This window comes from Leucoraja erinacea, chromosome 1 (genome assembly GCF_028641065.1).
Source record: "Leucoraja erinacea ecotype New England chromosome 1, Leri_hhj_1, whole genome shotgun sequence".
NCBI classification, from domain to species: Eukaryota; Metazoa; Chordata; class Chondrichthyes; order Rajiformes; family Rajidae; genus Leucoraja; species Leucoraja erinaceus.
Window position 1 is genome coordinate 95,502,517 of NC_073377.1, and position 12,778 is coordinate 95,515,294.

The 12,778-nt window shown below is 41.8% G+C and overlaps 1 protein-coding gene across 7 annotated transcripts in view; it reads right to left on the bottom strand.

Annotated features, from left to right (window-relative positions):
- Positions 1–12,778, bottom strand: part of LOC129699649 (septin-11) — an 80,667-nt gene that overhangs the window by 49,223 nt on the left and 18,666 nt on the right. For 5 of the 7 annotated variants that reach the window (XR_008723902.1, XM_055639658.1, XM_055639639.1 and 2 more), the window contains exon 1: positions 6,256–6,462. The exons of the other annotated variants lie outside the window; for them this stretch is intronic. Coding sequence is in view for 4 of the 5 variants with exons in the window: in XM_055639658.1 (XP_055495633.1) it covers positions 6,256–6,447 (192 nt within the window). In the remaining variant the exon portion in view is untranslated. Of the gene's footprint in view, positions 1–6,255; positions 6,463–12,778 lie in introns of those variants that run through there. 7 annotated transcript variants of the gene reach the window in all.

Sequence of the window (12,778 nt, forward strand, 5' to 3'; positions counted from 1 at the left end):
GCTGTAGGGGCCGCTGCAACGGGTGAGTCGCGCCGCCAAAGTCGCGGCTAAATGGCCTAGCCTTTACTAAATGGAACATGGTGCAGTGCAAGTGGATGTTAGGACAGAATCTTAGCATACATAGTTGCTGCATATGGACCCAAGTTAATGAAAGGTAGAAAATGGGAGACATGCCAGCCAGGAATGGTCCACTTTCATAAGTCAAGCAAAAGCAATCAAACATTAGAAAAGCCATTACAGCAAATGAGAAATAATAAAAGCACTGTGGATGCTATGCATAACTTTAAGTAAAAAAAACAGCAAGGTGGCCAGAAGAAAACGCCAAAAATGGGATCAGTGATAAGCACAAGATAGTTAACCAAATTAATGTTTCAATGGCAAATATTCCCAACTGAATGTAAGAGCAGCATGTTCTCTTGTACGGTTATTGTCGGGTGGAAGTGCCGGGAGGGCAAAAAGAGCTGAAGAAATAGTCATGCTTTCAATTCAAACATGTGCGCAATGTTCTTAACCACCCTCAGGAAGAAGGGGATGACAAATCACCTTCTTGAAATGCTGCCATCCATGCAGTCAAGAGCTCCATGATGGCAGATAGGGGAGGCACCGCAACTTAGATTTTAGTAATGATGCACATACACAATATCTTCCAGTTGGGGTTGTGAGAGACTGGAGTTTTTTTGCAGAAAATAGCCATCTCGTATATCTGCTACCAGTCAGTGTTCTTCCTGTGGAAACGGTTGTAGTTTAGAGAGATCCAATCTAAGCAGCAGTGGGATTTTTTTGCAATGCATTTTATAGATGGTACACACTGTCATTGTGAACTACTGGGTAATGGAAGGGATGAATGTTAATAGTGTTCATCAACCACATGACCTTGCTGTGAACAGGGCCGAGCTGCTGGCATTCCTTCAGCTTCATTCATCCAGGCAGATAGAGGACGTTTCATCACTCTCCTAACATGTTTTGTGAAGAGTAGAGAGGGACTTTGGGGAATCAGGAGTTGAGTCATTCAGCAGAAGCTTGATTTTACAGTCAAGGTAACTATGAGCCTGATCCAATTAGGTTTCTGGTCATGATTTATAGTTTAAATTGCATTTAGGGAGGAGATTTGTGAAGAGTTCACATTCATCATGAGAGAATCAATAGAAATATCAGTAGATTTAAAAATACACAAAGTTAATGTTACATGTTCAAAAATGGCAATAAGTATAGGTCGATTTCACCTCTGCATTCCACTCCCCCTCCTCTTCCATGTAGACTCACGGAGATCGTTTATAGACTATGACCTTGAGGATTTCTGGACAACAATACAATTAGCAGATATCAAATTAGAAAGGAAATCTCTGCCGGAACAATCACCTCTGATCCTTTGAGGAAGTAATAACTTTAGCAAATTGCAGAAGGCCCCGTGTCTAGGATTGAAAAACCAGGGAACACACAGGATCCATGCAATGAACCAGCTAAACTGCATAATGAAAGGTAACTACAATTCTACAGACAAGCTGAGCAAAAGAGATATGGGGAAAAAAAGATACAAAGTGCTGGAGTAACTTAGCGGATCAGGCAGCACGTCCAGAGAACATGAACAGGCGACGTTTTAAGTCTGGACCCTTCTTCAGATTGATTGTCAGAAGTTACTGCAGTACTGAGTTACTCCAGCATTTTGTGTCTTTTTTTTTGTAAAGCAGATTTGACATGGATGGTTAAACCATTTGAGCACCAGACAAGCTTAAGTGTGCACTCCTCCTAAAGAATAAATGTTTGGTTGGGGCAGGTGAGCAGATTATGAAAACAAGGATACATTTGAGTCTGGATATACAAGTTCTGCACAGAACAAAAACAAAAATGAAGTGAAATAGTCAGACAAACCAATTAAAGAAAATCAAGGTTTTAAGAATACATTGTAATCGAAGAATAGTTGCTCAGGATGGAAGAAGACAATTTTAAATACGAGCAAAACAGAAAGTGCCGGAGTAAATTAGTGTGTCAGGCAGCATCTGTAGAGGCAATAGATAGATGGCGTTTCGGGTCTTCAAACTATTTAAATACAGGAACCAGTTGCACAGTAACCTTTATGGAAAATCTTTTCTTCGATTATATTTAAAATTTCAAAAGAAAAATCATTGCTTTAAATTATAAAGCTCTGCCAAGCGCAATCAATTGTTATATCCAGTCCCTGCTGCTAATCCCAGGCTTGCCACTGTTGATTACTTACAGGAATTTGCAGCTTCTACAGACAAATTCCAGCAACAGGATTTAATTCTAGCTCTGCTTTCCAGTTAGACATAGACATAGACATAGAAACATAGACAATAGGTGCAGGAGTAGGCCATTCGGCCCTTCGAGCCTGCACCGCCATTCAATGTGATCATGGCTGATCATCCAACTCTGTATCCTGTACCTGCCTTCTCTCCATACCCCCTGACTCCTTTAGCAACAAGGGCCACATCTAACTCCCTCTTAAATATAGCCAATGAACTGTGGCCTCAACTACCTTCTGTGGCAGAGAATTCCACAGGTTCAAGATTCTACACAAATAGGTGCAGACGGGTCACAAACAGCTGGAGTAACAGCCGGGCAGGCAGCATCTCTGGAAAATATCCACGCGGTCACGGGGAGAACGTACAAACCGTGCGGACGGCGGCCGTGGTCGGAATCGAACCGGGTCTCTGAACGCGAGGCAGCAACTCTATTGCTGTGCCACTGTTTCCTGGCGCACTCCCCTCATTTCTGATTTACTGGTGCCATCCCCTAAATCCCCATTTACTGGTGCCCTCCCCTAATTCCCCATGTACTAGTGCCCTCCCCTAATTCCCCATGTACTAGTGCCCTCCCCTAATTCCCCTACTAGTGCCCTCCCCTAATTCCCCATGTATTAGTGCCCTCCCCTAATTCCCCATTTATTAGTGCCCTCCCCTAATTCCCCATGTACTAGTGCCCTCCCCTAATTCCCTATTTACTGAGGCTTGCTATTTTTGCACTAGGCTTGTGCGCCCGGATCGTAGTTTGCAGACGAGGTTCGCAGCTTTCGGCTCACACTTTTCGCACCAGGCTCGCAAATGTAACACCAGGCTCGCAATTTTCGAATTGCCCCCTAGTGTGCAGGGAGTGGATGAGAAAACGGGATAACATAGAACTAGTGTCAGTTGTGGGAAAGTGGTTGAAATGTGGTCGGGATGGAGAGAGTGGACATTCCTATCAGTATTTTTACAGCTGTATTAGGTGGGCTTGACCCAATACTTCCATTTCCCTGTGTATATTCTGTCACATCCATTGAAGAATTTCCAAATGACAAGTAAAATAATATACAGGCTTTCTGAATCAGTATCAGTATCAGTATTTCTTTAATATGATTTTCACTGAGTACTCGCATACACAGAGGAAACGAAAAAACGTTGCTCGATCGGTTTCCATTCAGTGTATAAATTTTTTTTAAAAAGGATAAATACATAGAGCTTTAAAAACAAATTAAAATTACCATGGTTAAAACAGAAAGTAGGCCTAAAATTAACAATATAATAAAAACAGACATTCCGATCGACAGTGGCTTTACAGTGGCTTTACTTTGACAGGTGCCTAACTGTCAAAGTATGGGCGGGGTTGGATGTGTTGGTGAGCGATATTTTGGGAGGGGACAAAGTCCATTAATCAGTCTTATTGCCAGTGGGAAGAAGCTGTGGAGCATCCTGCTGGTTTTACAGCTGATGCTCCTGTACCTCTTCCCAGATGGCAGAATGGAGAAGATGTGGTGGGATGGGTGGTAGGGGTCCTGGATGATGGAGATGGCTCTACTGATGTTCCTCTTCTTGTATATCTCCATTCAAGGAAAGGGAGTGGGGCACCAATAATCCTGCTGGCGATCTTCACTATCCTGTTTAGTTGATATTGTTCGTAAGCCTTGCAGCTCCCGAACCAGGAAGTGATGCCGTAGGTTATTATGCTTTCGATTGTGCCCCTGTAGAAGGTTCTTAGATGGGCAGTGGCAAGACCTGCTTTCCTTAGTCTCCGGAGAGGGTGGAGTCGCTGTTGGGCTCTTTTGACCACTGCTGTGGTGTTGGTCATAGAGGTCAGGTCATCCGGCAGGTGGAGTCCTAGGAACTTCACACTGCTGACCCTCTCCACAGCAGCTCCATCAATGTACAGCGGTGTGTGGTGTTGTTTTCCCGCCCTCTTGAAGTCGACCACCATCTCCTTAGTTTTTTCCACATTAAGAGTGAGGTTGTGGGATCTGCACCATCCTGTGAGCAGCTCCACCTCCATCCTGCACGCCGACTCATTATTGTTGCTGATGAGACCCACCACTGTTGTGTCATCAGCGAACTTGTTGATATAGTTGTTACTGAGTCTAGCAGTACAATCATGTGTAAGCAGACTAAACTGCAGGGGGCTTAGGACACAGCCTTGGGCTCGGCTCCTGCCCACCCTGACTGTCTGCTGCCGTTGTGATAAAAAGTTAAGGACCCAGTTGCAAGTGCCAGTATCCACCCTTAACAGCTTCAGCTTCTCCACCAGCTGCTGTGGAATGATTGTATTAAAAGCAGAGCTGAAGTCTATAAAGAGGATCCTGGCATAGGTATTTTTCCGGTCGAGATGTGACAGTGCGAGGTTGAGTGTCGTGGAGACTGCATCCTCTGTGGACTGGTTGGCTCTATAAGCGAACTGCAGTGGGTCTAGGTCGGCAGGGAGACAATTTTTAATATGCTGCATAACCAGCCGCTCAAAACACTTAATTAATATGGGTGTGAGAGCCACTGGGCGAAAGTCATTGAGACAGGCTGGGTTGGGTTTCTTCGGGACATGCTGCCAGAGCTGTAAATAGTTATAGTTTATAACTATGTAAAATGTTGTGGCTTAACTAAATTATACTAAATTACTTGCTCGACAAGTGGGATGTTTTATGCATTTTCTAATTTGTACAACATGATTATAAATCCAAATCAAAATTATCATTGCAGCGCTTTCGAATCTCTTCCACTGTTCATTCGTTCACAATGTGCAGCAAAGTTAAAGGCTCGGAATTTTGGTCCCATACAGACTGGAAATCAGAAAAGGATTCAATATAATTGCTGGTTGGAACTAAGTTAGCAAATTGGAGATGGAATAATAGGAAACACATCATGGTCAATTTATTGGTTTTGCACTCTATTGCACACAGTGAACACACGCACAGAGGAACAGATTACAGGTGATCATTTTTGCCGCATCGATAACAAAAATGAGTTTGAAAACATTAGTGAGGTAGGGAAAGGAAATTAAAAAGGAAAAAAAAAAATCAATCTTGCCACAAATTGTTATTCTCAATGCGTAGAGCTCATCAGCATCCAGGCTGACAAAGAGGACAACTTCATTTGTACAAGCCACATTTTGGCAACTGTCAGTTTTTATACAATTATAGAACATGAGACCAAGTGCCAGTGGGCTATTCCATTGTAATAGACTTCAGCTCAGAGGTTATGGGAAGAAGGCAGGAGAATGTGGTTAGGAAGGAGAGATAGATCAGCCATGATTGAATTGCAGAAGTAGAGTTGATGGGCCAAATGCCTAATTCTACTCCTATTCCTCATGACCTTAGAAGTTGATTTGCTGTTCATCCAACAGTTAGACAAAAAATAGACACAAAATGCTGGAGTAACTCAGTGGGACAGGGAGCATTTATGGAGAGAAGGAATGGTTGACGTTTTGGGTTGAGACCCTTCTTCAGCCCTGTTACTCCAGCAATTTGTGTCTATAGCATCTGCAGTTCCTTCCAACGCATCCACACAACTACAGTAAACTAGACCCAAAGTGTCCAATCTCGGAGTCACATTACAGGGTCACTTTCAGCACCCTTACCAATTCAGTCATAAAAATCATAAAACAGGTGACAGTTTTTGTTCATTGCTTCCCTTTAAACACATCTAATTGTTAATTGTCTGTGTTTTGTTGTGAAAAATAAATATGTACAGTATAGGCAAAGTCGCATAAGAAAATAAAATTAGAGTTAACACTTTACAAGTATTTAGTGCCTCCGGAAAGCATTTCACAATTTATAGTAAACCAGATTTAAACCCAATTTCCTTGTATCTATATTTTATAGGGTCCCTGACACTCAAAAGAGATTTAATTTATAAGATATAATTAGAAAATTGACTGGTCATCCAAAAGGTTCAGTATGCTCAAGCTCTGAATGACCACAGCCAAGGAGAGCTGTATAATTAATCCCCAGCCTATGATAAGGTAGTTAATGTCAACGTCACTGGGAGTGGTGCTAATTACCTTCGAATCTCCTGTCTTGGGGAGGAAGGTATTTGTCTGGTTTCCTTTTATTAATGATACCAGTTGAAAACAGGAAGCACCTACTGATGCTTGGAAGAGACATGGAAACAAAGCTTTAGAAACACTCAACAGGTCAACAAAAGACAGAGTTTTATGGACAAAGAGGAAATCGAATTTTACAGTGAATCCCATTGTAGCGGAATACTTTGTAAACATTTGTTTACATCATCTATATTGTATAAAATCTGCTCATTCAAAGGGTGCTTGGATCTTGCGCAAAAGGCAAAAAAGGAGGTAGTTGGTGGGCAAGGCAGCGGGTGTGGAGGAAATGGACAGATTATGTTTCGGGATGGAATGTGGCTTTTAAGTCAAAAGACTTTTCAATAGTTTCCAGTGATTTTTGTTTTAGTTTAATTTCAGATTTCCAGCATTAGTAGCTTTTTCTTTATGTTCACAAAGTGCATAGATAGGGCCGGCACGGCACGGTGGTGCAGCAGTAGAGTTGCTGCCTGACAGCGCTGACAACACTTGTAGCGCCAGAGACCCGTGTTCAATCCCAACTACGGGTGCTTGTCTGTACGGAGTTTGTACGTTCTCCCCATGATCATGTGGGTTTTCTCCAAGATCTTCAGTTTCCTCCCACACTCCAAAGACGTACATGTTTGTAAGTTAATTGTCTTGGTATAAGTGTAAATTGTCCCTAGTGTGTGTACGATAGTGTTAATGTGCAGGGATCACTGGTCGGTGTGGACTCGGTGGGCCGAAGAGTCTGTTTTCACACTATCTCTAAACTACACTAAATTAAGATTTAAAAAAAGATAAAGTGCTGAAGTAACTCAGCAGGTTAGGCAGCATCTCTGGAGAGCAATGTTTCGAGTTGGGACCCTTCTTTTGAAGAATCACTTTGTCTTTTTTTGATCAGTTTAGTGGTTTTCGCCCAGACTCGAAAAGTCTCTTCAGTTTCGCATGCTACCTATACACTCCAAAGACATACATACATCTTTGTAAGTTAATTGTCTTGGTATAAGTGTAAATTGTCCCTAGTGTGTGTACGATAGTGTTAATGTGCAGGGATCACTGGTCGGTGTGGACTCGGTGGGCCGAAGAGTCTGTTTTCACACTATCTCTAAACTACACTAAACTAAGATTTAAAAAAACGAGTTAAAAAGTGGTGAAGTAACTCAGCAGGTCGTGAGGCAGTCATCTCAGGGAGAGCAATGTCACTCCCTTCAGTTTCACCCCACCTACACCCCTTCTTCTGGCTTGGGACCCTTCTCCCTCCCCTTTGAAGAACCGGCACAGGGGCTTTGTCTGTTTTTTTAAATCTTAGTTTAGTGCCAGTTTAGAAACGGTCACCCTATGCCCACGCCCAGACCAGAGACCCGAAAAGCCCAGCCCCGTTCCAACTCCAGAGGAACACGAACTTTAAGTATGCAAATTCGTCTTGGTCTTGGGGTTACGGATGAACTATGTATGGCCACCCCCCTGTCCACACTGGGAACATGGGGGCATGCACATCTACTGTGGATCCTTACAGGGGGGAGCGGAACTTGACCATGTACACTAAGAAACAAAATGTCAGCCCAGCTTATGATGCGGATACAGATCATGTGAACACTTGTTGAATAGCGGGATCGGGGAGCGGGACTGGGAAACCTTTGTGAGAGACATGACCACCAGAAGCCATTGCGATTTAAACCGACCCCCAGGCCCACTGCAAGCACGGATAGTAACTAACTCCAACTCCAAAACCAGAAATAAATCAAAAATCGCCGTAGCGGCCCACCAGGGAGCGGATTCCTCTGGAGTTGGAGGGTTAACAAAAGTGGATCAATTCGATGCTGATCCCACAGTTATGAGCACAAACTCAAGACTTTGTCAGTTTGCCTCTCACTGAAACCTACATTGAAAAATCACTGCCTGAGGCGTTTCTTGTTTGCGAGCACTTGCCACTGAACCGTTAAAATACGGGGGGAATTACGAAAATCACAAGGGGTAGACCTGTATTCAAAATTTATCAATTCGATGCTGACAGTTATGAGCAAGACTCAATTTGATACTGCTACAGGAGTTTCTTGTTTGCTACAATAGGGGGGGAAAAAAATCACAGGTAGAATGTATTTAAATTTACTCGAGAGCGCCTCTGATAGCTACAGGATCTAACATTGGGAAGAATTTCAGGCACTGCATTTATCCAGAGCCAACTTCTTCATACTATCTGAACTTCCCATTACAGAGAGCTCTCTGGAATGCAAGTCTTTGACAGTGTTTACACATCATGTAGGTCAAGAGGAACTAGACAACCAAGAATTTAAACTTACATTACTTCAAATTCCCATAGATTGTTCACATGGATGGCTGCTTGTTAGGCTGTTCTAAGCAGCAGGAAACCCCCACCAACATGAGAAATACTTGGAGATCATATAAAAACAAGCAATAGCAGACAAATTAAACTTTATGGAAATATGTATACAGACACACACACACACACAAAAGCTAAGAAAAAAATAAATCCTGATACTATTATAACTTCTGTTCTTGTACCACCCTCAGTATAAGCAAAACAGGGAACTTTATTCAGGCCAGTAAGGATACAAAGACAAATAAACCAAAGCTGAGTCAAGGACTCAATGTTAAGGAACATTCTAAAAAGGAGAGAGGAAAAAAGGTTTAGGAAGGCAATTCCAGAATCTATAATTTACCTACATACTGCTCATCTGAAAGCTTGGTCAGCGAGTTCACCATATTTAATATCCAACAAATTCATGTTTAATTCATGACAACTAACGCGTGCACAGACTGTGATAGCGGCAACAAAATAATTCCAAGCTGGCGAGAAAGGGGACAAAAATAAAGATGGCAAAAAACGCCAAGGTAATTAACACAAATATAAAACTGAGTTTACAAGATGTCAAGAGGGTAATAAAGTTCAGAGTAAAGTAGCATAAAATACAATGAAGTAAAACAGGCACATTCTTATAACAACTGATATTCCTTGCAATTATTATTTTGAGCGACAAGGTGAGAGGGGAAAGATTTAATAGGAATCTAAAGGGCAACCTTTTTACACAGAGGCTGGTGAGTATATGCAACAAACTGCCAGAAGAAGTGGATGGGGCACATTGAATAACAGCACCTAGAAGATATTTGTTTAGGCGTGAATAGGACACATGGGTAGGATAGGTTTAGACTCCAAACTTTAGAGGGACATGCATCAAATACAGGTAAATGGGACTAAATTAACTGGGCATCTTGGTCAGCTAAGTTGGGCCTGAGGGCTGTCTCTACGAGAGGCAAGAAATCAATGTGAAATACAGCCCACCAACAATGAACAGAAATAAGCTAAGATTACGATAGATACACACTTGTACATTCATTTCAATCTCCGCAGTTATTGCAGCATATTTTTCTGCAGCTGGTCCTTAATTTGAGTATTTATCACAAAATTATTCAATATGCCAAGTCAGTGGATATTTTTAAGGCAGTGATAGACATGTTCTTAAATAGAATGGGTGTCAAGGGTTAAGGGGAGGAGGCAGGAAAATGTGATTAGGTGGCAGAGATCAACCATAATTGAATGGCGGAGTAGACTCGATGGGTCGAATGGCCTAATTCTACTCCTATAACTTGAGACTAGTCAACGGCCAAATATTTTCGGATGGCTTTGCATCGATTTAAGGAACCTTCAACAATTTCAATCAAATTCGTAAGCAAGGATCTCTCTCAAGTAAACCCAGATCTCTTACACCACTCTTTGCTGAGTGTTTGATAGAGTACTCACTTTTTTAAAAATTACAATACTCTAACCACCCAATGCCAACAACACATACCACACATTGTTGTGGTTACAGTGGTCTGCCTGACTGCACAAGTCTGAAGTCTAATTGTTTGGAGATAAATCTGTGGAAACCTTTGAAAAGATCTTCATCACAAACCACAACAGATATTTTGGACAATTATCAAAAAGACTTCACCTAAAAGGAGATTTTTTTTTTTTTTTTAAACAAAACAAAGGATTTCTTATACCTGCTTCTCATTTATTTCTCTTCATCAAAGCAAGTTGTGTGAGTAAATGGGAAAGATTGATGATAACAACATATTTAGAAAGGCAAGAATATTAAAGTGCAGACGGAGTCTTTTCTATTTGTGACCGTTCTTCTAACAACTATGCCTGCTTTGTGAAGGTAGAAGTCTTGTTCTAGATCTAGTGTTATACGCTTTTTGTAGAATTATGCTTGGATTAATTCCTAGTGTTTGTATGAGCTGTTAGCATGGTAAATCGCCTCTGCACCACCCCCACCGTTATTTGTACTGGATGAGGGGTTCATAATATTACTACTGAAAAAAGTTCCAAACATGCAAACTCCACCATTGCTGCAGTAGCTATTATTATTTTTATATTTGCAGTAGTGGCTTTCTCTGATGGCAACATCTAAATGTGAATGGTTTACACCCCCGCCTCACCATTTAGACTTTATTTGCAGATGCCATGGAAATGAAGTCAAGATCCACCTCTGGCAGGGTGTCTCCTGTTAATACAAGCAAGTTTCTTTATTTTGCCCTGCATTAAAGCTGTCCTCGCCTCCACAAATTCTGAGAGTGTCTACTCTTCTCTTAAGCACAGTTGCACTGAAATCGATAACAAATCTCCATGTCCAAATCTAGCATGGGTACCTTACAGGTGAACTGAATCCTGTGCAAAGCCAGTTAGCACAGAGGCTGCAGGGGAAACATGGGCAACCTAAGAAAAAATGAGATAGACACAAAATGCTGGAGTAACTCAGCAAGCCAGCATCTCTGAAGAAAATGGATAGGTGACATTGGGGGCCTGAAGATGGGTCCCGACCCAAAACGTCACCTATTAATTTTCTCCATAGATGATGCCTGGCCTATTGAGTTACTTCAGCACTTTGTGTCTACCTTTGGTATAAACCAGCATCTGCAGCTCATTTTTATTACATTAAGAAAAAAAGATTTACAAATTTATAAAAATAAATTATCCAGATTTTTTTTTGATTTTTTTAAATGGTGTGAGGTAAAAAAGTGTTGATGTTTGGAGGAGCCTGGATTGCACGAATGAACTATGTATGCCTATGAATGCTATTTAAATGTAAAATAATATGCCAGCAGTAACATTATTATGGTTCTTCTAATGTGTCCATTCATACTTTCCCTCTGCTGTTTTCACACTACAACATTTAGGCCATATGAAACAATTGGGCCAACCACTCTGGTCCAACTCTGAACAACATGCTTTTCCAAATGCAAGTTCATTGCATAGCTGCTTAGCTTGCAAATAGATCCAAAATGTATACCCCAATCACAATAACAACTTAAACTTTAGGCAACAAAAATAGACCAGGTAGAACTCAGGCAGACAAGCATCATCAGTGGAAATCAATAAACAATAGGTGCAGGAGTAGGCTATTCAGCCCTTCGAGCCAGCACAGCCATTCAATGAAAGAAAACTGGCAGGGAACATAAAAACTGACTGCAAAAGGTTTTATAGATATGTGAAAAGAAAGAGATTAGTTAAAACAAATGTAGGTCCCTTGCAGTCAGAAACAGGGGAGTTGATCATGGGGAACAAGGATATGGCGGACCAATTGAATAACTACTTTGGTTCCGTCTTCACTAAGGAAGACATAAATAATTTGCCGGAAATAGCAGGGGACCGCGGGTCAAAGGAGTTGGAGGAATTGAGTGAAATCCAGGTTAGCCGGGAAGTGGTTTTGGGTAAATTGAATGGATTAAAGGCCGATAAATCCCCAGGGCCAGATAGGCTGCATCCCAGAGTACTTAAGGAAGTAGCTCCAGAAATAGTGGATGCATTAGTAATAATCTTTCAAAACTCTTTAGATTCTGGAGTAGTTCCTGAAGATTGGCGGGTAGCAAACGTAACCCCACTTTTTAAGAAGGGAGGGAGAGAGAAAATGGGGAATTACAGACCAGTTAGTCTAACATCGGTAGTGGGGAAACTGCTAGAGTCAGTTATTAAAGATGGGATAGCAGCACATTTGGAAAGTGGTGAAATCATTGGACAAAGTCAGCATGGATTTACGAAAGGTAAATCATGTCTGACGAATCTTATAGAATTTTTCGAGGATGTAACTAGTAGCGTGTATATGGGAGAACCAGTGGATGTGGTGTATCTGGACTTCCAGAAGGCTTTCGACAAGGTCCCACATAAGAGATTAGCATACAAACTTAAAGCACAAGGCATTGGGGGTTCAGTATTGATGTGGATAGAGAACTGGCTGGCAAACAGGAAGCAAAGAGTAGGAGTAAACGGGTCCTTTTCACAATGGCAGGCAGTGACTAGTGGGGTACCCCAAGGCTCAGTACTGGGACCCCAGCTATTTACAATATATATTAATGATCTGGATGAGGGAATTGAAGGCAATATCTCCAAGTTTGCGGATGACACTAAGCTGGGGGGCAGTGTTAGCTGTGAGGAGGATGCTAGGAGACTGCAGGGTGACTTGGATAGGCTGGGTGAGTGGGCAAATGTTTGGCAGATGCA